Source organism: Equus caballus, chromosome 24 (genome assembly GCF_041296265.1).
Source record: "Equus caballus isolate H_3958 breed thoroughbred chromosome 24, TB-T2T, whole genome shotgun sequence".
Classification (NCBI taxonomy): domain Eukaryota; kingdom Metazoa; phylum Chordata; class Mammalia; order Perissodactyla; family Equidae; genus Equus; species Equus caballus.
Window position 1 is genome coordinate 34,102,866 of NC_091707.1, and position 22,055 is coordinate 34,124,920.

The 22,055-nt window shown below is 37.9% G+C and overlaps 1 protein-coding gene across 50 annotated transcripts in view; it reads left to right on the forward strand.

Annotated features, from left to right (window-relative positions):
* The window catches only part of TTLL5 (tubulin tyrosine ligase like 5), a 280,680-nt gene that overhangs the window by 61,043 nt on the left and 197,582 nt on the right, over positions 1 to 22,055 (forward strand). For 25 of the 50 annotated variants that reach the window (XR_011432241.1, XR_011432240.1, XM_070250197.1 and 22 more), the window contains exons 13-18: positions 5,173 to 5,254; positions 6,826 to 6,887; positions 7,932 to 8,026; positions 10,270 to 10,311; positions 17,630 to 17,743; positions 18,033 to 18,124. Coding sequence is in view for 48 of the 50 variants with exons in the window: in XM_070250197.1 (XP_070106298.1) it covers positions 5,173 to 5,254; positions 6,826 to 6,887; positions 7,932 to 8,026; positions 10,270 to 10,311; positions 17,630 to 17,743; positions 18,033 to 18,124 (487 nt within the window). In the remaining 2 variants the exon portion in view is untranslated. The remainder of the gene's footprint in view (positions 1 to 5,172; positions 5,255 to 6,825; positions 6,888 to 7,931; positions 8,027 to 10,269; positions 10,312 to 17,629; positions 17,744 to 18,032; positions 18,125 to 22,055) is intronic. The other 25 variants (XM_070250190.1, XM_070250196.1, XM_070250206.1 and 22 more) reach the window with 1 other exon arrangement.

Genomic DNA, 22,055 nt, shown 5'->3' on the forward strand with positions numbered 1-22,055 from the left:
AAGAGAAGTGGAGCCATATGTTTACACAAAAACCCATACATGAATGTTTATAGTATGTTTATTCATTATAGCCAAAAATTGGAAACAACCCAATGTGCATCAACTGTTGAATGGATAAATGAGTTGTGGTATGTCCATAAACTGGAACACAGCTTAGCAATAAAAGGAAGGATTACATGGAATAACATAGATAAATCTCAAAAGTACAATGCTAAGGGAAAGAAGCCACGCTCAAAAGGCCACATGCTGTATGATTCCATTTATTTGACTTTCTGGAAAAGGCAGAAATCAGATCAGTGGTTGCTAGTGGATGGGGAGTGAGGATTGACTGCAAAGGGTCACAAGGGAATGTTTACAATAGAACTGTTTTGTATCTTGATTGTGGTGATGGTTAAACTATATACATTTGTCAAAACTCATCAAACTATACAATTTAAATGGATGAATTTTATTGTGTATAAATTAAACCTCAATAAACCTGTTTTAGAGTCAGCCCTGGTGGTCTAGTGGTTAAGATTCAGTGCACTCTCTGCCGTGGTCTGGGTTCATTTCCTGGGTCAGAGAACCACACCACCCACCTGTCAGTTGTCATACTGTGGTGGCTGTGTGTTGCTGTGATGCTGAAAGCTATGCCATCGGTATTTCAAATACCAGCAGGGTCACCCATGGTGGACAGGTTTCAGCAGAGCTTCCAGACTAGACAGACTAGGAAGAAGGACCTGGCCACCCACTTCTGAAAAAATGGCCATGAAAACCCTGCGAATAGCAATGGAGCATTGTCTGATAGAGCACTGGGAGGTGAGAGGATGGTGCAGAAAGACTGGACAGGGTTCCACTTTGCTGTACACAGGGTCGCTAGGAGTTGGAATCGACTCGATGGCACTAACAACAAAAATTTTCTTAAAACAAGAAACAATGATAGATGGACGAACCTCAAAACCACGCTAAATGAAAGAAGCCATACTCAAAGACTATATACTGTATGTTTCCATTTATATGGAATTCTAGAATAGGCAAAACTAATCTATGGTGAAAGTAAGAAGGATAGTGGTTGTCTGGGGGTGTGATGTGGGGAGCAGGGTAGTTACCAGGAAGGGATATGAGGGGTATTTCTGGGTTGATGGAAATGTTCTGTGTGGGTTGATATGAGTATGGGTTTCATGGATGTATTCAATTATCAAAACTTATCAAATTGTACACTTAAGGTCTGTCCATTGCATTATATGTAAATTATGCTTCAGAAAGGAATGTAGAAGTTAGGCCAGATTAAAGAGAAACAAAGAGAGAAAGATCTGGTAATGTGTTGGATTTGGGAGGTGGTAAAGATAGTGTTTCTAGCTTTGGAGACTGGTGGATGGGGTTATCATTTTCCAAGATGAAGAATAGTGGGGAAGCCAAACAGGTTTCGGGAAAAGGTAACGAGTTATGTTTTGTTGAGTGTTGAGTACCCGTGGGATGTTCTAGTGAAATTGTCTAGAAGGCAGTTGGAATTATGGATTTCGTGTCCAGGAGACACTTGACTAAAGATACAGATATGAATGTCATTATCATAATATTAATTACAGCCATGAGAATACATGAAGAGAAATAGAATTGAGAAGGAGAGAGACTTGAGGATGTTACCCTGAGCAAACCTACCAGTGAATAGCTGGGCAGAAGAGAAGGAATGAAAGGAGAGGAAGGAGGAGAATCAGAAGAGAGCAGTGTCCTGGAACCCAAGGGAGGAAAAGTTCCAATAAGTAAGGGGTGGTCAAGTTTCAGATGCTTGGGCTTGGCAGTAAGGTAGTCTTTGGTGATCAGAGTAAGAACAGTTAGTTATGAGAGAGTGGGAGCAGAAGCAAATTCTTATGGGGTGGGGAGCAAATAAGCATTAAGAAAGTTAAGATAGCAAAGAGTAGCTTGCTTCTTCAAGAAGCTGCATTAACGAAATAGGGAGATGAGGGCACTAGTGTAAAGTAGGAGGTGGAGTCAAGCTTTTTCTTACCACTCACTGGTGTAATTTTCATTTGTTTTGATTTGGCTGGGGGCTGAAGGAAATACTTCTCACCAAGGAAAAGTTTCCTGAGGAACTGTTGTTGAATAAGGGGGTATCCACAGTCCTTAAAAAATACTAGCGCTTCTGTTGCTATGAAGACAGCACAGAGGAGCAAAGAAAGTAGCTCTCAGAACTGGAAAAGCCTAGCTTGCCTGCACCCTTAATGACAGGAACATAGTAGCTCTCATCCTGGATACTCAGTTTTGAAATTCTGGGCACTACTGCTAAAACACACAACATTACAAGGGGAGGAGGTTTAATATTCTCAGTCCAACCTACTCCTTACATTTTAAAGCCTTTAATGTCCACAGAAAAGACCAGCCATAAGTTAAAAGGGTCATTGTAAGGCCTCTAGAAGCCTGCCAAGGACCCAAATTAATTTTCTAAAGCTGAGTTGATTATTTTAAGAGATAACCCTGACACGAATGCTGTCTTTTCACCCCGTTCCCCTCCCCCATTTCCACCCCCAGAGCTAGGCTTTGTACTGTGTCATGGTGCCATCACACACCAGTCTGTTTCTTCTCCCACTCCTAGATGATAGTAGATCCAAGCCTGGTGCCTGTGCAGATGTAGTTAGATTCAAAGCTGATTTTGAGATAGTTTAGTTTTGTTTACCTGGGTAAAAATTAAGTTGGCACTGTAAAGGGTGTTTCCTGTCTTAGGATCATTTTTTTCTCCTTGATTCCCAGAAGGTTGGTTCTCAGCCTTTCAACTGAGATTCTTAGAATTAGCTTCTAAATTTGAGAAACTCTTAAGTAAATGTGTTGGCTTCTTAATGTGAGGTGTTTAAATAATGGGTCTCCTTGATTGATGTGCTGATGTCAGTTGTCTTCATTTGTGGCTGATTCTGCACGCCTGATTGATATGTACATCAGTTATTATTTTCACTCTGTTCCTCATACTATTATTGTTGATAATATTACCGCTTTATGAAACAGTTGAATCCCGTGCTTCAGCTTTTAAAAACTGAAGAGAATGTTATTTTTCTTGAATCAAACTCACCTTATGTTCTCTCTTGCTTCTGTAATATTAACATGGACTTGTAAATTTTGCAATTAGCTTTTTCTTTTAAATGCTTTATTTAGTGCTATATTACAAAAGATTTTTCTCAGATTAAAACTAAATATTCTATGGCGTGACTGAAGATTAGGTAAAATATTCAGAAGGATGTTTGGCATAAAAGCTATGAATTTGTTGCCAAAAGAAGATAAGTGAAGGAGCTTTCTTTTCTTTATGTTTTAAAGTATAGATAATATTTTAATTTTTGTGTAGTTACATGAAGGTGAATCCCATCTCAGACTCTTATAGTTTGTGATTATTTTTGCAAATTAAATGGAATCTTAGGTAAGTACTATGGAAGCTAAGTCATTCTTAGAAACTTCTCCCTAGAGAGAATTCAAATATGAATCCATAGTACATAAATAGGAGTTCTGGATATAGGTTTACTAAACATACAGATATTGACAATGGTGATTACCAGAGAGGATAAAGGAAACCAAAGGATGCTAAAGAAATGTCAGAGAGAGAAATGATTTCCCAACTTCCACAGTGAATAAGTGGTAGATTCATGGCAAAGATCCAGGTTTCTAGATTCCCGTTCTAGGATTCTTGGTACTACATCAGACTTCCTGTGTTCTGGAAAAGAGTCTTTGGCACTATATTTTTGGAGCCTACACTTTTTCCCTAGTTTTTGAGAGGTTTGATAAATGGGAAAATCTTTTTTGAGGTAAAGAAATTTATTTCAAAGTGAATTTCTAGAAAATACCTGGTTGTGTTCTGTGGGTGTGAGCTGTGGCCTGTGACCTCTGGTCGAACTGTAGGGAAGCTAGTCTTTTCTCTTGGAAAGAAGGTGTAAAGAGTTTATTTAAGGGGCACAGAGTGGGATGTTTGGGAGTGAGTGGGACTTCTGAAAATCCGACATGTTTGATATAAATATACGATGGAGGACTATGTACTATGCTTTCTGTAGAGAGGGTCTCATTAATAATAATGAGAGTAAAGATTGCCAGCTGAGGTTCCAAAGGGAGCTTTTCATCCCTGCATCTGAGAGAAAAGCCTACTCGTAGTTCTTGCTTTGCTCTTTGCAATAGTTGGGGAGTTAGGGTAAGAGAATCAGCATAGAATCCAGAAGCCATGGGAATTTGATCTCCAGCTCCCTCCTTTAAATAATAATAGTAGTGCAAGATGGCTTGTCACAGTCCGGCTCTCCTGCCACTAGCTCCCTCCTTTCTCTTTTGTCTGTATCTTCTCTATGTTGGGCCAGTGTATTTTATTTTCTGTCTTCAAAGGGAAATTGAAACCATAGAAGAGGGGAAAAAATAAATACATTTTATACTTAGGTGTCGTCTTGATCTAGGTTGCAAAAGCAAGATCTTGGTTTAAGAAAATGTGATGGAAGCATCCTAGAGAGATGCCTTAAGTAGAATTTTCTATTTTCAGAGTATGGCGGGTAAGTGGTGGGGGAATACAATCCAGAACAAGCCCAAAGCAGCGCTGATACTGGCTCTACTTGTTGCATTCCTGTCCCAACATTTTTTAACCTATAAGCACAGCAGAATCATGCTTGTTGACTCTCCTAGAATCAGTTCACTTTCTGTTTAGAACTCAGGAACGACAGTAGAGTGGATGATTAAAAAAAACAGTAGAGGGGCCAGCCTGCTGGCGTAATGTTTGGGTTTGCGTGCTCTGCTTTGGCACCCAGATTTATGGGTTTGGATTCTGAGCACGGACCTACACACTGCTCATCGAGCCATGCTGTGTCAGTGGTTCACATAGAAGAACTAGAAGGACTTAGAACTAGGATATACAACTATGTACTGGAACTTTGGGGAGGAAAAAAAAAAAGAAGATTGGCAACAGATGTTAGCACAGAGCTAATCATCTTCACCAAAAAAAACCCCACCAAGAATAAAACCAAAAAAACAGTGGAATATTATAGTGTTGTTTTCTTATTATCTCTAGAGCTTGATTAATTTCTCTTGAACTTGAAAGATTCTTTGCTTCTGCTTCCACTTATTACTTATACTCAGCAAGTTTCTAGGCCTCTGATGGGAATTGATTGGGTTGAATCTTCCAGATCTTTGTTCAGTTGTGACATGGAAAATGATCTTGTGTATTGTGTTATGTTGTATTTCTAGAACTCTATGGCTTTGATGTGCTCATAGATTCTTCTCTGAAGCCATGGTTGTTGGAGGTGAATCTCTCTCCTTCTTTGGCCTGGTGAGTAGTCTCTTCCATCAACTAGAAAGGACAAACCTTCAATGAGTAGCACTAAAACACTTTTTTTTGGTCATTTCTCTTGGCACTAGGAGATCTTTTCCCCTAGTTATTAGATAGAGATGACTAGAATTTCTAAATTTGGGGGATATGTGGTATGTTGTCAAAGTCCATGCAACCGTGAATCCCTATCTTACTAGTCAGTTTGCAATCTGTGTTTACTGTCTTGTTGGGCTTCTAAGGGATGATGCTTGCATTTATTTTTATCCCCATTTCTCTCTTTCTTTTTTAAAACTTTGTCGGTGTTCTGCTAAGGCTAAAGAAATACATGAGGTATTATATTTCCTTTATTACCAAAGGTTTATGCAGACTCAAATCCACATATACTGTAAAGGTGTCTAGAGCTGGGCCCAGGGTAGTGTAGATCATATCTGGTCCTTTTGCCCTATCCATGTCCTGGTATCCATCCAAGATTAAAGTCCAAAAACTTCAAACAGTCTTTAAAAAAAATTTTTTTAACCTATCTATTGTTTAGAAGAAGGAAAGAAACATATTTTTCAATAGCAGAGAAGATTCTGCTTGTATCTGCAGCTACAGCCAGAGTTTCTATTAGCTATATGCTTCTGTAAACAGCTAGAGACCCTAGAGATTTATGCCAGAGACCACACAGCTGCTGCATTTTTAAGGATGAGAAATGTTGGCAAAATGCCAAATAATCAAAGAAAGACAGATTGACTGCTTTTGTGGGGTGAGAGTTTGGCTTAACCCCAATAGCAAAGTGTAGAGCTAGATATTACAGATGCTTCAGATGTTGTGCTACACTTTTGTTAAGTCAGCTGTTTGCAGACTACCCAGCAAGGTATATCATACAATGTTAGTGATCCCCAGAGTGATGTGTCAGGTCTAGCAGCCGGAGTGCCCTGGTTCATGGAGGAACACCTCAACGCCAAGGCCAGCATGGCAGTTACTGCCCCAGAGAGGCCTCCAGCTTTCCGTCCGTCTTGTTTCTGTTTCTGTGTGTGTTCTGCTGCATCAACTGGTGGTATTTTGGTATAACCTGTATTTTTTGTCCTCATTTGCAAGCCTGCAAGCTTCAGAAGATTGATTTAGAACAGAAAATGAAGGTTTAAAAAAAAAGTAATAGGTGGCCAAAGTTTCTTTTCTTGCATGTGAATGTGATTTGAGTATTGCAGCAGTAAAAACTAATTTGGATGATGGGCACGGGCATAAAAGAGCGTATTAAATGTTTGAACCTCTAAAATCCGCAGTGATAATGAAGCAGTATTCTTGTGCAAAATTTGAATTGCACAAGACCTTCTGGAATAGAAAGATTGCATGTCAGGGAATCAACGCCTTGGTGCTCGGCCTGCCCTGCAGAGGATGAGTTTAACACCAGGGTTTTATTTCTAGCATTTTTGCCCAGATTTCTTTTTCCTTTTCCATGGATTTGATGTGCTTTATGTGTTGCCTCTCACTGACATTTGGAAGCTTTGCTGTATTGGGGCCCATTAAGGACAGCCGTGCTGTTAACCTCTAAAGTTATAGACTGCTCTCTTCTTTCTCTGTTCTGTTAGTGATGCGCCTCTGGACCTGAAGATTAAAGCCAGTATGATTTCAGATATGTTCACTGTTGTAGGTGAGTAGTAGTGTTTTCTGAAAACTCACATAAAAGTTAACCAGAGCATCCATTTTGTCAGGCTCTATAGGTGTTGCCAACTGGCAGTTCCTAAGCCATGCTGAATGTTTTGTACTAAAAAATTATATTTTCAGGGAAGTGTTTATATGTTTCTACTCCTCCTGGCTCCATCCTGTCCTGAGGCTGAACCACAACTAGGGCTGAGACCTAATTCCTGGGGCATAGGAATTATGAGCTGAGAAAGAGAATTAAGCAAAGATCTAGAGAAAGTATATTTTTCTCTGAGCTAGGATAGTGAAAACCCACTGAAGACGCTTTGTTACAAAGGAGACTGGCTGCATTTCTGCAGACAGCCTCTGCCGGTGTCAACATGAGCCCTTCTGCATTAGTTACGACTGAAGCAGCCCAAGGAAGAAAGCCCTTTCTGAGTAGATAAGCCAAAACTTTGAAATGGAGATGGGCAGTCAGGTGGGTATGTTGTGGGTTTGTTGCTGTTGTTTCCTTAAGTACTGTAAAAAGAGTTACTAAAATGGATTTGAAGTGCTGTAAAACTTAGCTCCGTGGATGGGAATCTGCTTCCTTTGGGAAGTGGAATTAGCCCAGCCCGGTTTCCTAAGCCGTAGACAACCTACAAAGCCCGTTTTGAAGCTGCCAGTAGACCATCTTCAGTAGTTGCAGAAGTGGATCCTTCACAGGACAAGACTCCTCACTTGCTTCTGGATTCTCTTGGAAAAACAACATTATTTTCCAATCACCATCCAGGAAGCCACTTTAAAATAATTTGTTTTTGTTAACAACTGTATGTTTTTAAATGGTGGTTTGCACCTTTTCCCTGAAGTTCGTCAAAAATCTACATCTGTTTTTCCATCCGAATCACATTCAAGCAGACTGTGTATGGGAGAGTTATACCCAATCCTCTTGAGGATAGATCTCTGTAATATTATGACGATGAAACTAAGTTTGTACTTCTAAAGAAAAGACGCAGCTAAACCTGCTAATTTCTTAGAAAATCGCAGGTTTTAATGTTTCCCATTCCCCATTCAGGATTTGTGTGCCAAGATCCTGCCCAGCGGGCATCAACCCGGCCACTTTATCCCACCTTTGAGTCTTCCAGGCGAAACCCTTTCCAGAAACCTCAGGTAAGCAAATTGAGCAGCGGGGAGCCCAAAGGAGGCTTATTGGAAAGTGGCCACTGATGTAAATGAGTGAGCTGAAGCGCTGTGGGTAGGAGGGCACTCAGGACAGCCTTTGGGGATCATTCTAGACAGCAGGCAGTGGCATTCAGCTGTGGCTGATAGCTTATGCTTTCAGGGCTTTCACACAAACTTACTCTCTGCTTTTTTCTTGTCCTTCTTTTTTCATTATATTTCTTTTTTTCTTTCTCTTTTTAAAAATCATCCTCTTTTTTTCTCAAATTGATACACCCATAAACAGGGCATAGAGAGGGAGCCTACAAATTCTTAGTCATGACTCTGCTACGTTCTTTTTGATCTTCAGACTAGCTTCATAACGAAGATGCTCGATTGGAGTAATATCTTCTCTTCAAAAGACCCCTCAGTGATGATGAGGTGTTGATTGAAGTTAAATGAGATAAATGCCTACAGAAATGTATGCATGTCTGAAACGTCGTTTGATCAAGCATTACTCCCGTCTTTGTGTATTCGGTGTTTTTGTTCCAGTTAAACCAACTAGCTAGTCATTCTGTCTACTCATTCCATCTTCTAATCGGTCCCTGCCTGCCCAGACCTGGCTAGTGTCCACTTCTGTTTCTTTGCCTTTAACATTTTTTCTTACCTAAAAGGTCCACCTTCCTCCTCTCTTCCCATATGGATTGATTGCCTTGCCTGCTCAGAAGTTGGGAGATCATTCTGATTAAATCCATCCCCTGTGTCATGACCTTTACTTTTCATTTCAACATCGTTTACTTGTTCTCTATTGCATTGTTTTGCATTCATTGATTTGTTGCTTTTGAATTGTCCAGTACTCCCCTGCTAGAGTACAAGCTCTTTGAAGGCAGAAACAGCTTCTTCCCCCTCCCTCCTCCCTCCCTTTCCCCTCTCCCCCCTTTCATTCCTCCCTGACCTCTACTTTAGCCCTCCACTCCTCCCTTTTCTCCTCCCACTTGCCTTCCTCCTCTTCTTCCTTTTGCTTGCTGGTCTCATTTAGAGCCGTGCTATTTCTGTTTGCCAAGCTCATATACTATTATATATTCAGATAAATTTTCATTGGAACAAGGTTTGCAAACTCAGATGCCTGTAGGGGCTGCAGGTGGACTATGTAGATAAGTAAATCGGGCCAGGTATAATACAGCTAAGAATGATGTGACAGGTAAACTGGAGAGTGCATGCCTTATGTAAAAAGGGGCATCTGTTTTACTAATGTGCCCTAGCTGATCACTGCCATGTGTGAGTATGAGCCAAGTGTTGTCAGATCTTCTGACTGTCAAGAGAAATCAGAAATCTTATTTTAAAATATTGGCAACTAGTTCAATGAAAAAAAATACTATGCAGACATAACATGTCTTTGAGCTGGATTTAGTCTTCGGGCTAGCTATCTGTGACCTCTTGCTCTAAAATTATTCCCTATTAGTATTAGTGTTATGATGTGGAAAATGGTGTATGATATTTTAAAGGGTATTCTCTTGGATTAGAAGTAAAACCAGGCAGCAAAGTTGTGCTTAATCAGTACATCATCACAGATCAAAGAGTTTTCTTTAATTTTTAATACGAAAAGTAGAGGATTAACCAAAGTGTACTAGGGAAACTGGATTTAGGCAATCACATTCCTTTGCAAATTGTCTCCTACAATATCTGTGGTAAGAGCCACAGGATTGCGTATAAAGGATTCTGAATGTTTCTGTGCAGCTTGAACAGAGTTTCTGCCAAGTTTCACCCCAGGGGTAGCTGGATGTCAATCTTGGGTGAATTGATCCCTTTTCTTATTTGCCTGTCAGCTTTTATTGGTGACTCTGCAAGTAGAGAGTCTATTCACTGTTTGTTTTGCTAACTTGTAGGTAACAGCATGACTTCATCCATAAGTCACCTACAGGACACTCACTTAAAGGCTAAAGAAACTGTAGATGAGTTATGTGTGCTGTGTGAAATTTATCAGGTGGAGTAGTAACTTCAGGATCCTCAGACCGTGACACGGGGATTGTGCTCTCAGTGGTGAGAGGATGAGACTGGAATAGAAACACCATAGGAGAAAGCAGTGTGAAAAATAATAAATGCTCTATTCTGCCAAGCACAAAGGGTAGGGCTCTTGCTTTTGGTCTCTGCTTGGAGGTCATTTTTTCCTTTTTTATATTATAAATGTAGGAGTTGGAAAATACAGGTATGTTAGGAGAAGATAAGGCTTTATTCCATTTTTCTGTCTTTTATAGCGTCCAGTATCTGCACAGTTTCAATCATCAGACACCAAACAGGTAAGTTCTGGATCATTTGGAGACTTCATTCAAATTTTTACTTCCATTCCAGATGGAAAGCCTTTTAGCTTCACTCTTTCATGGTACATATTTCATGCACCTGCTTTTTGAACAGTTTAATAACATAGAATATGTGGTAATGGATACACACAGAGGTCTTTTCAGATACAGAATAAAGAGTAGAGATTTCAGGAATTTATGAATCCTTTTTCCTGATAGTGCTTATGCTGTGTTGGAGGCAGTTGAATTTAAATGATGAGCAAGGCTGAGAGGCATATCTATCACTTTGACCAAAATATTCCAGAAAGGAAATATAGTTCACAACTAACCTTTCTTTTGTTCAGACGTCTTATGAAACATAGTATTGTCAGTAGTTTAATAGGGGAAATGTTTTTGCATTAGGTATTGGCTATATTTGAGTTTCTTAGATGATGTTTCTTACGTAGTGATTTGCAGTTTTATGAATCTTAGAAATTCCACGGGAATGCTACCTTTGAAATAAAGACAAAGTATTTTATGTCCATCTCTTAATGATCAGCGTTTGCCCTCTTACTGTTCTTGTTAGCAGTACTTGAGATTAACTGTTGCTTTCTTCTATGCGTGTGAGGGTACTGCTCCTGCTATTTGATGCTTTGATATGAGGGATGTAGATGTTCTCTTATGTAAGTGTGTCACTTGCAACTATTAGTTCTTTAACAAAAAGCTCTATATTTATTTTGGCATTTGTGCTGTCTGATAGTTTCTGGTAAGCTTAGAAGCTTGAATTGTAACTTTCTTAACTAGTGTTTTTTTTTTTTCTTCTTGAGGAAGATTAGCCCTGAGCTAACATCTATGCCAGTCTTCCTCCACCTTATATGTGTGTCGCCACCACAGCATGGCTGATGAGTGGCATAGATCCGCATCCAGGATCTGAACCTGTGAACCCAGGCTGCTGAAGCACAGGGTGCCGAATTTAACCACTACGCCAAAGTGCTGGCCCCCTTAGCTACTGTTTTTGATAAAGTGATTTACGTGGTTTAAAAGAATCCAAGAAATGAAAAAAAGACTTGTCTAGTTGTCTAGTATTTGGTAACTGGTTAATGTGGTTCTGTAATCAAATTTTGGTGTTTATTTTGTAGAATTAAAAACTCTGTAATAGTAGTGTTTTATATTTAGCGAGTACCTAAGTATGCTAGCTGCTCTCCATGACAGAAAAAACAAAAAAAAGGCCGTTAACTTCAAAGAGCTTACATTATAAATATCTCTTGAACTAATCTACTTAAGGAGAATATTAAAAGAACTATTTCATAGCCTGCTAAATTTGACTCCAAAGAAGTGTCTGATACGTAATTCTAATCTCAGTGTCCCTTTACCCATTTTAATTCTGTTACTTCCGGCCCCACTGCTTGAAGTGCCGTAAGTTGCGATAGCCTGTGGACGAGCAAGACTGTCTCTAGTAGTCAGGTATTTGCACACTGCTAACGTGACACAGAGCCTTTCTGGCTTTGTTCAGGCAACTTCATACATGTTGAATTTTTCTATTGTTCTTTGCAATGTTCTCTTTGTCACTGTCTTTCTGTTAATGAAGCACTTTCGACTCCACAGTTGTTTCGTCAGAGCTAAGTGAAAAAAGAGAAGAAATTCTCTGCTCTGGCCATTTAGACTATGTCAGATTTTCTTTTTCTGTTGTTGTCGGATTGTGAAGTCACAATTTTTTACCTGTTCTCTGAGTCTTCCTTTTTAATCCATTATCTCTTTCTACATTTCTCCCTTCCCTTGAATGCCTATGGTTTAAATTTTTCACTCACCAGCAATTACTTTTTAGTGTTCCAAGGCTAGTGGCATGGTTTTGTGGGAAGAACTTGGACTTTAAAGTCAATAGACCTGGGTTCAAATCTGAGCTCTTGCAGTAACCAGCTGTCACACCTTGGTCAAGTTCCCTTACGTCTCTTAGGCCACTTCCCACATCTGTCACATGAGGATAATAATACGTATGTGGTGAGAAAGAAATGATAAAACCTAGGTAAATATTAGGGATGGTTCTGGAGCCATAGTTTATCCCCAGAAGATTTAGTCCCTTTCACACTTTGAGTCCTATTTTGATTTTCCTTGTTCTGTTGTCAGTATGTGCTGTTATTTTGATATTCATTTATCTGTAGTCATGTTTTTTCACATTTGCTTACATCCACAAATGCAAATTAACTAATTAGTTAATTTAGTTATTCATCCTCCCAGACAGTAATGAAGATTCTAAATAATGCTTAATCAGTACCCATTCCTGAAATCACTTCCTAACTTGATTCACTGCTATTTATCTTATCCTCTAGTTACACCTTTCAACTGTTTTCAGTTTTTATTGGTGTATTTTATTCATTATATCATGACACTAAGCCCTGATTGGAAATATAATTAAGAATAAAAGTTTGATGAAATTTTCACAAGTGCTCTAAAATCCAAAGACATTAAATATATTCGCTATATTCCCCTTTTTTGTCATTTTGTCCTAAAAGTAAAAATTTTAAAGCATGTTTTAAAATAATTAAAGCAGTCTCTATCCTACTGTTCTTCATGAGCCCATTAGACTCTAAATGTTTATGGATTTTTTTCTTTTAATATTTGTTCCGTTATTTTACTAGGGATTCGAGTTAGACTTGCCAGGCGGTAATCACCAGGAGCATACTTCTTACATTTTTGAAGATTGCTACCCCATTTGTTTTTTTCTAATCCTCTGGTACCTCCTCAGTTCTTCATGATTTTTCAAACATAATTGTAAGTGGTTTTGGTAAGTTTTTTTTGTTTTTAAAGCCATTTCCCTTAATAACAAGATGCATGTCTCTCAGACCTGCTGACTTACATTTATTCCAAATTTCCAGATGTTGCATCTCCTTTTTTACTGTAACACAAACCTACTTACTTGCTTTTTTTTCCCCCTAATTTCAGAGTATGCTTTTGGTTATCATTATATTTAAACCTTCTCTATTAGCCATTTTTTGTTTATTTCTCCCCAGATTTATTCACATGTGATCCTTTTGTTCATTTTCTTTCATTTGATAGCATTAATTCATTTTGCTTTTTAAACTTGACTTTAGCTTTTATTTTATAGATGGCAAGATGCATCACATACAAATTGAGCTATTTCTAGTTAATTTGTTTTTGACACAGAATTCCAAACTTTGTAGAACAGGATGTGTTCTCTGTCAAACAGATTTTATTTTTGCCCCTCAATTATAGTATCTTTTAGAATACCTCACCTTTTTCATATTCTACATTTTGCTCAGTTCTTCTCATACTGGTACTTTCCAAATTTCTTTAGGCTGAGAATCTTGCTTCTGATTCCACATCTGTTTCTTACTGCTTTGAGTGGGGACAGGTGGTTGCTTGTCTCAATAATTTGACATTCTCAGTCCTTCCCTAGCAGTGAAGGTTAGATGTGTAAAGGTTTCTTCTCTGGGTGTATTTCTGAAACATAAGTTGTACTAATGATAATTTAACATCTTTGGTGCATGTTGTGTGGCAGAATTCTTACCTGCACAGTAATTTGGCAGTTTAAAGTCTTTCTGGGCACCTAGTGGTTGAAATTGTGTGTCATCCAGCCAGACGCAGTGGTTCTCTTTGAGTTCAGAGGAGCTTTATTTCCTTGGTGCCTCCAGTCAATTCATTAGAATATGTGGATTTATTGTATCTATCTCCCAGGGAATGTCGCTGAGCTGATATGCCCAAAGTCAAAACCACAGAATGGCCTGCGTTTGGACTGTTTTGTTCTTGTTTTTGACAGCACTGATGGCCATTCAAATCAGTCTGATTCCTTTTTTCTTTTACTTTGCTTTTAATCTCCAGGTATGTCTCATTGGCACTTATAAGCATTTCTATTTTCTTTCTTTCTTTGTTCTCTTTTCTTTTCCCGTTTTCTCTCTGCCTTTTCTCTAACCTATATGTATAATTCAGGCCATATTCCTTAATAGTTCGTTTCATTGATTAATGTGGGTAGGATTCAACCAGTGGTCTAGGAAAGTAATGCTTTATTGTTCCTGTAAAAATACATTTCTCTGTAAACCAGTACAGCAGATACTATGTTGATGAAAAAAATTTTCTCTGGTCTCAAATTTATTGAAAAGCTGAGATTGGCAAAATACTTTTTCTAGTCTGATATTTTCCAGGAGCTTCCCCAAAGACGCAGAAACCTGGGTGGATTTTAGAGAGGCATTTGAGACACCGTCGCTACAGCAGCTACAACTTTTCACCTCTCTCCTTCTCAGCCTTCTCGATAGTTTAGATTGAAATAAAGAAGTGAAGAGATTAAAGGAGTTTCTAGGCACATTCTTTCTCCTTGGAGTGGCATTGACCTTTTCTTTGCAGCCTGGTGATATTTGTGGCATTAAAAGAGTGAAGCCATTAGCCTATGGGAGTTAACAGCTGGGGCATTCAACTAACAAGCACTATTACACTTCAGCCCCTTCCTTTTTCAAACCACCCAAACGCCCTGGCCAGGAGCACCTGCCTGAATTCCTACATGCCCCACCCACACAGCCCACACGTATGCACGCAGTAGCTAGAGTTAGAATTGTGGGCTGTGAGTAACAAAAGAATGGTTGTGAATGTGTATGGGAGACAACTCTTTGAAAGTGACTAGGAGAGAAGGTTGAGTTTTTGGGTGCTAGTTCATTGTTTACGGGAGCAGGTTTAGATTAGTAGAGGAAAGTTGCAACATAATTATATTCTCAATCTCAGGAAGCCAGGAATGTCATGCTATCATGAAGCAGTTTCACAAAGATGAAAATTGGGTTCTTGAAAAGCAAAAAAAAATTAAGATAAAGAGATAAAAAAGAAAAATAAGAAACAAATAAGAAAACATAAATAAAAATTTAAAAACCAGACAAAAAAATGAACAAAAACAAAAAGACAACACCAAAAAAAATTTGGAAAACAAAAATTGAGGTGCTCATTAGATGTTATTCACTGTTGGCGTGACCGTGTTATAAATATGACCATGCATTCCTTAAAACTGTTCCAATAGGTAATAACTATTTCTTAAAATAGTTTTATTATTAACCTTTTAATACAGATTTTAGTTTATCAACACTTCTAAAATTTTTTCTATTGTAAAATGCTTAATTGTTATTTTGATTACATCATTTAAATGGGTGCTTACTTCGTACTCTCTTCTTACATAATTTCAGAGGTCTTTAAGATACTCGTAAAGAGTGTAGGTGATAAGGCACCTTAACTTTGGAGGATGTACTGCTGGTGGCTTTCTGCTCAGAGCCATGTTGTTACACGTAAAGTAGATAAGTATTTTTAGCAAACAGTAAGTAGTGTGTGAAAATGAGAAAAGCCCTCCAAGCATCCATTTGTATTTTGGCTTTTCCAAATTATACATTAAATAAGCATTCCCACTTTCAATTTTTTTTTAATGATTATATTACTCATATTGATTACCTTCCTAAATCTTTAAACTCTCCTCTTGATTCTCCTCTCATTCCAACACATACTGTTGAATGTATTCCCAGGAATTGGAAGGGAGTTAAAATTTTTCCCAAAATCCTCTGCAGAGTTTTATTCTAACCATGATTGATCTGTGTGTCAGCACATTCATTCATTTGTTTATTTATTCAACAAATATTTATTGATCTCCTATCCCATGCCAAGTACTCAACTGGATGCTGCAGATTCCACAGGGAAAGCTAAGCAGATCAGGTCTCTGCCTTCACATGTTGCTTATATCTGCTGACTTCATGATTTTTCTTTATATGGGTCTCCCATCCTGGAGTTGCCTATCAGAAAATCTATTTTTTTAATAACTCCCATGCTAGCTTTGAAGATTGGTGTGTATTGGTCTCCCTTGTGTCCAGAGGTAAAACCATTCATGGTTATTTGTGTACACGGGTGTATTCGTTGGCTTGGGCTGCCATAAAAAAATACCGTAGACTCGGTGGCTTAAACCACAGAAATTTATTTCTCACAGTTCTGGAGGTTGGTAAGTCCAAGATCAGGGTGCTGCCAAGGTAGGTTTTGTTCTGGGGCCTCTCCTCTTGGCTTGTAGGTGTTCACCATCTGGCTGTGTGCTCACATGACCTCTTCTGTGTGAATACTTGGGCCGAGAGAGTGTGCAAGCTCTCTAGGGTCTCTCATTTTGAGGGCACTGATCCCGTCAGAGCAGAGCCTTACCCTCCTGACCTCATCTAACCCTAATCACCTCCCAAGACCCTCATCTCCAAATACCATCACATTGGTGGTTAGGGCTTCAACATATGAATTTGAGGGGACACAGACATTCAACCCATAGCAATGGGTATTGCTGAAAAGGTCAAAAGTTAATTACCAAAATGCCTTCCATAGGTAATCTACACAAAGAGAAAAAATAAACAATAGCTCCTGACAATGGGGATGCTTCTCACTGGTCAGTGTTATGTCTTGGAATTGAAAATGACAATTTACATCCACATTTCTTGAATTATTTCTTATTCTTCCATACTTGGCAGATTTGTCTTATCAGTTACTTCATCTGTTTCAATAATAGTATATTCTCTTGCTTCATACCTGACTTCCCTTGTTACCTTTATATTTCCGTGCTTTCATAACATCAAACTCACTTAAAACTTCTGTTCCCAGATGACTTTCCTCATCGTCATTCAGACGGTGAAACAGCCCAGATCATCTCTGGGGATCCCTGATGAACAAGGCACATTTGGCTGCCTTCTTGGAGTACCCAGGGCAGTCTTTCTTGATTGAGTTCTCTTGAAGTCCAGCAGCCACAGTATTTCTCAAGTTGTAGCCTTTTAGTCACAGCTCTTTTCTCTGTCACTGATGACTCTCCTCTCAACATTCCCCCCCTCAAGTTCTGAAACATCCCACAGCCCAGCTTTTACATCGGTGGCTTAATAGATTGCTCCTTGGTTTTCTGTCTTATGTCTCAGTTCTTCTAACTCTCCTTCCCCAGTGCTGAAAAGAATTTGGTTATTTACTGAAGTAAATACACACTTAATTTTATATTGAGGTTATTTTCAGATTTTATTCCATATCCTTGAAAATATTACGTGTACTCTAAACCAGGATTAGAAGTATGTACTAGCTTAGAAAGCCACATGGACATCTTTTTTTTTTTCTACTTGTTTCTCTCAACCCATAGTGTTTTCCTCCTATTCTGTTTTCTCATCTTGCCTTTGAGTTTACTAGCTTTCATCTGTTTCCTAGGGTTTGAGGCTAAGAGATTAATTACAGAAAATGGGCTTTGGATTTGAGCTTATATGTATTAGGAAATAATGATGTTGAGGGACTGAACAGAAGGAAATGAAGAGAGATGGTGAAAACTTTTGCTTGTTTTTGTTTTCCTTCTCCTTAGCGTTCCCGTCCACTCTCTGCCAGTGATGCGGAAATGAAAAACCTTGTGGGTTCAGCCCGGGAGAAGGTGCCGGGGAAGTTAGGTGGTTCTGTGCTCGGTCTGTCAATGGAGGAGGTAAAGATAACTCCCTTTCAGGCCTCTATGGGTTAACACAGGGTTCAGTGAAAATTAATGAGTCATTCCTAACATTCATGACCAACTCGTATCTTAGATCGAAAAGAGAAAAATTCAAGATGGGAGAAATTTCTTCTCAGAAGACAGCATCTTAAATGGAATTAATTCCTCCCTTCGTGCTGCTCTCATATTCTTAGGTCATAACTCTCTTGCTCTGTCCTATAATCACATGGATTCCAGTGTTCAAAATAGATACTCATTTTATTTTATTTTCTCTTCCTTCATGTAGATCAGAGTTTTACGAAGAGTGAAGGAAGAGAACGATCGGAGAGGTGGATTTATTCGCATATTCCCTACATCAGAGACATGGGAAATATATGGGTGAGGTGACTACCTTTTTTTATTAGATCTGTACCTTAGGTCCATAGAATTGGATTAATTGTGACACAGTGTTGTCACTGCTCCCCATTTGCTGCCTTTCTTACTGTTTATTCGTTTATAATAATATGAATGTTATCCAACTCAAGAACTAGAGCTCTAACACTAGTTTAATCTACTTGTGCATTATTCCTCTCTCTTTTTGAATCCCCTCACTCCCTCCTAACTAGTCCCCTAACCCCTAACAGAGTAGACACTGTCCTAAATTTTGTGGTTATCATTACCTTGATTTGAAAAAGAAAATTGTTTTATCATCTGTGTGTGTGCCTGAACAATATATTGTTTACTTTTGATCATCATTGAGATCTTGTTTATGTGCAATTAAATGCATCCATTTTAAGTGTACAGTTTGATGAGTTTTGACAAATATGAACACCCAGTATAACCACCACCATCACCACAATCAAGATGCAGAACCCTTCCATCACCTCTGGTCTGTGTGTGTGTCTTGATTACTGGAGCTTTTATACTGAGTCTTGAAATTAGGTAGTGTGAGTCTTTCAACTTTGTTCTTTTTCAAAAGTATTTTGGCTATTTTGTGTCCTTTGTATTTCAAAGAAATTTTAGAATTTGTCAATTTCTGCACAAAGGCTGATGGCTTTTGATTGGGATTGCAGTAAGTGTATAGATTAATTTTGGGAGAGTGGATGTTTTAACAATATTGAACTTTCCAATCCATGAGCATGATGTATCTCTCCATTTATTTAGCTCTTCTTTGATTTCTCTTACCAATCTTTTATAGTTTTCGGTGTAAAGGTCTTGAACATGTTTTGTTAAATTTGTCACATAGTATTTCATGCTTTTGAATGATGTTGTAAATGTTATTTTTTAACAGCTTTATGGAATTATAATTGACATACTGTAAGTTGCACATATTTAAAGTGTACAATTTGATAATTTGTAACATATGCATATATCCATGAAGCTACCACCACAATCAACATAATGAACATACACATCACCCCCAAAAGGTTCCTTGTGCCCCTTTGTAATTCATCTCTCCTACCCCTCCCTTCCCTGCCTATTCCTGTCCCCAGGCATCTGTTGATCTGCTTTCTGTCACTAAAGATTAATTTGCATTTCCTAGAATTTCATATAAATTGAATTCAACAAGTTGTTCTCTTATTTGGTCTTTTTTACTTGGCAAAATTTTTTTTATATTCATTTGTGTTGTAGCATATATCAGTGGTTTAATTCCTTTTTATTGTTGAGTAGTACTCTATTGTGGGCATATACCAGAATTTGTTTATCCTTTTATCTGTTGATGAACATTTGGGTTGCTTCCAGTTTTTGGTTATTACAAATAAAGCTTCCGTGAACATTTATATACAAATCTTTGTATAGACATGCTTTCATTTCTCTTGGGTTAATACCTACTTGTGGAATGACTGAATCATATCACATATATGTTTCACTTTTTAAGAAACTGCCAAATAGTTTGCTAAAGTGGATGTGCCATTTTGCATCCCCATCATGAGTGTATGAGAGTTCCCGTTCCTCCACATCCTCACCAACGATTGGTATGGTCGTTTTTAATTTTAGCTCCTCTAGGAAGTGTGTAGTGATATCTCAGTATGGCTTAATTTGCATTTCTCTAATGACTAATGAAGTTGAGCATCTCTTCACATGCTTATTTCCTCTTTATATATCTTTTTTTTTTGAGGAAGATTAGCCCTGAGGTAACGTCTTTGCCCATTTTCCTCTACTTTCTCTCTCAGCAGTGTTTGTGGTGTTCAGTGGACAGGTCTTTTACATCTTTAGTCAGATTTATTCCTAAGTGTTTAATATGTTTTGATGCTATTTTAAATGATATTGTTTCGTTAATTTCAATTTCTGATTGTTTGTGGCCTAGTGTATAGAAACACATTTGGTTTTTGCATATTGATTTCATGTCCTACAGTCTTGCTAAATTCCGTTATCAGTTATAGAAGGTTTTTGGAGATGTTGTTGGACTTTTTTTACCTAGATGAAAATGTTTTCTGTGAATAAAGACTTTTCTTTTCAATCTGAATGCATTTTATTTCTTTGTTCTTGCTTGATTACACTGGCAAGAACCTCCAGCACAGTGTCGAATAGAACTGGTGAGAGCAGACGTCCCTGTCTTGTTCCTGATCTTAGGGGAGGCGTTCAGTCATTCACCATTAAGTCTGATGTCAGCTGTAGGTTTTTCATGATGCCCTTTATCAGACTGAGGGAGTTCCCTTCTCTTCCTCCTTTGCTAAGAGTTTTTATCAGAAATGGATGTTGGATTTTGTCAAATGCTTTTTCTGAATCTCTTGAGATAATATATGGTTTTCTTTTTTGGTTTGTTAATATAGTGAACAACATTGATTTTTGAATGTTAAACCAACATTGCATTCCTTAAATAAGGCCTACTTGGTCATGATATATTATCCTTGTTGAATTTGGTTTGCTTAAATATTATTTAGAATTTTTACATCTGTGTTCATGAGAGATACTGGTTTGTAGTGTTCTTATAATGTCTTTGCTTTCACCATGAGAGTAGTGTTGGCCTCACAGAATAAGTTGGAAAATATTCCCACCTCCTCAATTTTCTGCAAGTTTATGGTATTATTTATCCCTCGATAGTTTGGCAGAACTCACTGGTGAAGCCATCTGGACAGAGTTCACTTTCAATTTCTTTAACAGATATAGGGCTATTCAGATTATCTATTTCTACTTGGATGAGCTTCGGTGATTGGTGCCTTTTAAAGCATTTGTCCATTTCATCTATGTTGTATTTATAAGCATAGAATTGTTCATAATATTCTTTTATCCTTTTAATATCTGTAGAATCTGTAGTGATGTTACCTCTCTCATTTCTGATATGGGTAGTTTGTTTCTTCTCTCTTTTTATGCTATTTAGCCTGGCTAGAGGTTTATCAATTTTATTGATCTTCTAAGAGACTCAGTTTTTGGTTTCATTGTTTTTTCTATTTCTAGTTCCTTGACTTCTACTCTAAAATTTATTATTTCCTTTCTTTTACTTCCTTTGGGCTTCACTTGCTCTTTTTTCTTTTTTTGTTTTTTCTAGTTTCTTTAGGTAGAAGCTAAGGTCATTGATTTGAGACCTTTCTTCTTTTCTATGTAAGTGTAGTGCTATAAATTTCTTACTAAGTGCTGCTTTTGCAGCATCCCACAAATTTTGGATTGTCATATTTTTGTTATTCTCTTTAAAATACTTTCTAATTTCCCTATTAATTTTATCTTTGGCCCATCGGTTATTTAGAAGTGTGTTATTTAGTTTTCAGATATTTGGGAGTTTTTCTAGAGATCTTTCTGTTAGTGATTTCCAGTTTACTTCTGTTGTGCTCAGAGAACATACTTTGTCTAATTTGAATTTTTTAAAATTTACTGAGACTTGTTTTATAGTCTGGAATATCGTTTATCTTGATAAATGTAACGTGTACATTGAAAAGAATGTATATTCTGCTGTTGTGTAGAGTGTTCCGTAAATGTCCGTTAGGTCAGGGGGTTTGACAGTTTTGTTCAGATCTTCTCTATTTTTACTAATTTTGTCAATTATTGAGACTCTGGTGTTGAAATCTTCTATTATACTTGTGGACTTGTCAGTTTCTTCTTTCGGTTCTGTCATTTTGCTTTTCATGGATTTTGGACCTCTGTTATTAGGTACATATGCATTAGATTTGTTATGTCTTCTTGATAAATTCACTTCTTTATTGCTACAGAATGTCCTCTTTATCCCTGGTAATGTTCCTTGTCCGTAAGTCTGCTTATCTGCTGTAATATACCCACTCCAGCTTTCGGTGACTAGTGTTTGTATGATATTTCTTTTTCCATTGTTTTACTTTTAGTCTGTCTGTGTCTTTATATTTATTGTGGATTTGTATAAAAGAAAAAATTCCTGCCATTT